Source organism: Nannochloropsis gaditana (genome assembly GCF_000240725.1).
Source record: "Nannochloropsis gaditana CCMP526 unplaced genomic scaffold scaffold303, whole genome shotgun sequence".
NCBI classification, from domain to species: domain Eukaryota; class Eustigmatophyceae; order Eustigmatales; family Monodopsidaceae; genus Microchloropsis; species Microchloropsis gaditana.
The window spans coordinates 12,462-16,797 of NW_005803650.1; the positions used below are offsets into that span (position 1 = coordinate 12,462).

At 53.1% G+C, this 4,336-nt stretch overlaps 1 protein-coding gene across 1 annotated transcript; it reads left to right on the forward strand.

Moving 5' to 3' along the window:
• Nucleotides 1-1,901: 1,901 nt before the first annotated feature.
• NGA_2097720 (uncharacterized protein) lies at nt 1,902-2,957 on the forward strand (the record flags this gene model as incomplete). Its single annotated transcript, XM_005855054.1, has 1 exon — nt 1,902-2,957. A coding segment is annotated over one exon (855 nt), but the record flags the coding sequence as incomplete, so codon positions are not given.
• Between the last annotated feature and the right edge of the window lie 1,379 nt (nt 2,958-4,336).

Below are 4,336 nucleotides of genomic sequence, written 5' to 3' on the forward strand. Positions count from 1 at the left end.
CTCCATGAACTACGTGATGGGCTTGATCTCCCCCGTGCCCCCCTGTCGGGTACCCTCCTTGGACAGCAACGGCCGCAGCAGCAGCATCAGCAGCAGCATGAGCAACAGCAGCGGCAGCGGGGGGCTTCGACGAAGCTACTCGAGCTTGCTGAACGGGCACACGCACGAGACAGCGAAGACACCCCTCAGCCTCTCAGAGGCCGTCTCGGAAGCCTCGCGGCTGGAAGTGTTCGAGCGTGACCCCCTGAACGATCTGAACGGCGTCGAGATGGCGCAGAAGCTCCTGGTGCTGGCCCGCGAGATGGGCCTGCCCTTGCGCCTGGAGGACGTGAAGATCGAGACACTCGTGCCCAAGGACACTCCTCTAGACGAGATCCACCGGTACAACGAGGAGGTGGCGGCGCGCGTGACGGCGGCGCGAATCCGGGGTTCGGTGTTGCGGTACGTTGGCTGCATCAACGAGGCGGGCGAGGCCGAGATCGGCATCCAGGAGGTTCCCTTCGAGCACCCCTTTGCCACCGTTCGCGGCGCCGGCTACTGCTTCCGCATCTTCTCCGCCTTCCACAGCCCCGACCCCATCACCATCCAGGGCACCATCGGACTCCCCAAGGCCACGGCGGCCGGCCTCTTCTCGGACTTGCTCTTCGTCGCCCAACGCCTGGGGGCCACGGACAAGGGGCACACGGTCCAGGGGGTCCGGGTCCTGAGTGACTCCCTCATCGAGGCGTAGAGCGCGCGTGGATGCAGGCGCGTGTCGCGCAGGAGGAGTGGATCCAGCAACTGATTGAACCGTACAGAGTACACATGCACAGATGCAGTAACACAAATTGATTGAAGTCGACGTCATGATGCCACTGCATCACCATCCTGCGTGCTTCCTACCACTCGATTTGATTGTTCCTTTTAAAGCCCACATCAAGGCTGTATGTGCCGTCACACCATCGCGCCATCCGGTGTGGGGTGCGCAATTCGAAATACAATTACACAAATACGAAGCTTCGATCCTCACCGACGTACTCTCTCTCTCTGGCTATTCCCTGCCACTTATCTATCCATGTCTTTGTAAACTGGATCACTTAAAGGCTCTAGCTTAGTGCCCGCGAGGTACGCAGCCAGTGCAGTTTTAGCACCTTCGTATGAGGCTTTCACGTCACCCCCCTTAGCCATGGCGTTTACCTCCTTCACGAAATCCTCAGCCTCTTTCTCCACGGTGCGGGATTTTGGATCCGGTAGCTCACCAATGCGCGTAGAGGAGCCGTACAAAGCAAGAGCCGCGGCTAAGCTGTCTTCCACGTACTGATTGAAAGCCTTGATTGTCTCGGGATTGTCCAAGGTCTCGCCTAAAGCCTGAAATTTGGCCACGCCCTTGCGCACCCGGGGCAGATATCGCTTTTTAGCGGTCTGTTTGGTGCTGTATTTGCCAGTGGAGTCGGCCAAAGCCAGTGGAGGATTTGCTGCCAGCAGGAGAGCGCCAAGCCCTCCGAGGGCTACTTGGCTGCGGATGTGGTCACGACGATCGGCAGTTCCCTTGAAAGCACACAGTGTCAGCGCCTCCTTCCTCCTGCAAAAGCTCTGCTTCACCGCAATAAACGATGGCCAAAAGGCCTGTACGGCTGTAGCCATGGCAAGTAAAAGGACGGCATGCGCTCTCATCCTCGTCTGTGCCGTGCATGCGATGAAATTAAGAGAGGATGAGAGGGTCAAGCACCTTTCTCGTGAAAACCGGCGACCCCTCCCTCGGCGAGCAGAGTTACATTATTTATAATTCAAGCTTTAAATTTAACAATGACACCATCAGATGCCCTGGCAGTCAGTCAAATTTAGCAAGGCGGCCACATTCACCGCCTAATCCCTCCTTTAACCTCCCCCACGACCTGTCTCCTTTTCCCGGTGCTTATCTCACAGGAATGGCTCGGGGCAGGAGCTGCCTACTCCTCTTCAGTGCATTGATATCGGTGTCCAATTTTCTACACTCCCATGCCAAAAAGTCAGCTACTGCCGTTATTCCCCTCTTCATTCTTCCCTCCGCTCGGGACATCTCCCCTCAAACCTTGATAGCTGCCACGAGGCTGCAGCGCCGTGGCCCGATAGATGCCCCCCCGGAGTACGGTATGCAGAGAAGACCTTTCGATGGATTACTTTATGCTTTTTTCCGGGCGAAATTGGTGCAGCAGCTGGGTGGGTCGGATACGGCAAGCAAGGATTTTGCTGGACTCATCGAATTGATTCGGAAACTGAATACACAATTCCCTGCCAGTGGCAAAGTTGGTACTCAGAAAGCGGCGCAAAATATTCTACGTTCTCTGTTCCCGTCTTGGCTCCCCGCTGCTTTCGCTGTCATGTTCAGCAAGCCTTTCCCCGCGTTCTCTGCTCGCATGAATGCTATCATAACGGGACTGACCACCTATTGGCTGATGGGGGAAAGCGAAATCATTGATGTCGATGTTGACGGCGGTAGCGTGGGTGTGGGTCAAGGCTTGCTCGTCAAACGCTGCCGCTACCTAGAGGAGGCAGGGTGTGCAAGCATCTGTGTCAACACCTGCAAGATTCCTACTCAAAATTTCTTCTGTCAGGACATGGGTCTGCCCCTGACCATGACGCCAGACTACGACGACTTCAGTTGCACCTTTGCTTTCGGGCTTACCCCGCCCCCTGTATTCGACGATGAGGCCATGCGAGTGGCGTGCTTTAGCCAGTGTCCGACGGCCAAAGCCCCGACTGGTGAGTTGTCAAATTGCCATGAAATCGAGTTATGACAAAATATATGTCTCTAAGGCTCCTGTTTTCGTAGCAGGGGTGGTTTGGGCTTCTGTGATGCTGCTTCAATAATTTGAAAAAGATGAGAGGTTATGTTTGCCTCAAAGCCCTCTTCAACAGCGAGTGTCGAGAGAGATGTCGGTCTCGATCTCAGAAGCTAGCAATTTGCCGCCGCTGACCGGATGCGCACAAACGAAGCATTCTGATGTAGCTGATACTTGCATTGATCAATTTGTGTATACAATAGTTTCCTACATACAAGAAATCAACGAACAAAAATACGATTTGTTGATAGCACCACCATTTTGCTTAGATGGACGAGGTTCTTGTTCGCACTGTTAAAAAGAAATATCGATCACGCCGCTTTGAAATCTCAACTCTCCCTATGACTTCTCATTACAGCATGACGAATCCGGCCATTGCCTGTGGAATGCAATCGCTTTCGAAGGCCTACAGGAAGAGAGAAACCGTCGGCCGGGCTACCTAGATATGGAAAGAGAAAGTTATGGGAGTTCGAGTTCAAATGAGGATCCTCGCGTGTCCGCAACCCGTTGAAAATTCAGGGGTTAAGCGACTTCATCTTCTCCGAGTACACAAAGCTTTAATTACAAATGCGCCCAAACCAAGGTTGCTAAATGTGGCATTCTAACCTCCCCCCCCCAAAGGATCGGATCGGTCCAGCCGACGACCGAGCACGGAGACCGTCTGCGACGCAGTGCTGCGTACACGGGGAAATCACTGGACTCGTAGTTCTCACGCTCGAATTCTGTTGAATCAAATTCTCATGTAGGTTTCGCCTGAGCCTCGTATACTTGCATCGAACGCGTCTTTGAGAGGCAGGCTCCGATTTTGACCCAAGCCATCGGACACCAACCCTTACCGCGTGTAATGGGCCTCTCCGTTTGTCAATCATGAACGAGCCACTACTTCAGAGGAGTAATAGTGACTCCGCGCTGCCTACTTTGGGTAGCTGGGGCATGCAGAGTATCCTTGTCAGTGGGCGTATGGGAAGATTGCAAGATTCGGACAGGTGAGGACACATGGGGATGCAAACAAAAGATTGGATGAGGGCGCGAGGCTTGTGTATGCATGTGTAACTTTCGAGATGGGATAGATTGGAGCTTTCATGTACCCGAAATGCTAATTCCGCGAGCGTAAACCTCCTATTTGGCGTTGACTACGCCATCTTTGCTAGGATCATGGCATTCACGGACGCAATTCTAGCTATTATATGCACGTCTTGTGCAGTCCCGCTCTGGTCAAATGGAACACGTAACTTCAACCCGGTGCGTTTGGTTCCTTTTGTTACCACTTTCTTCATTTTGAGTCGGCTGTGGTGAGTAGCGTCGGGGGTTGACTGGGTGTGAAGGAACCACTCTTTTTTTTTAGCTGAGCAAGTGCCGCCTAAGAGATTCGTTATGGTCTGATGAGGAGTTGCAGGTCTTCTTCACAACATCAATGCTCAGTTTTCAACGATCGAATGATGACGCGAATGTTGAGCATATCTTATTAAGTTATGATGCCTGATATGCATATATGGCCCTTTGCCTCTCTGTAAGGCCTTGATCGTCTTTGTTGT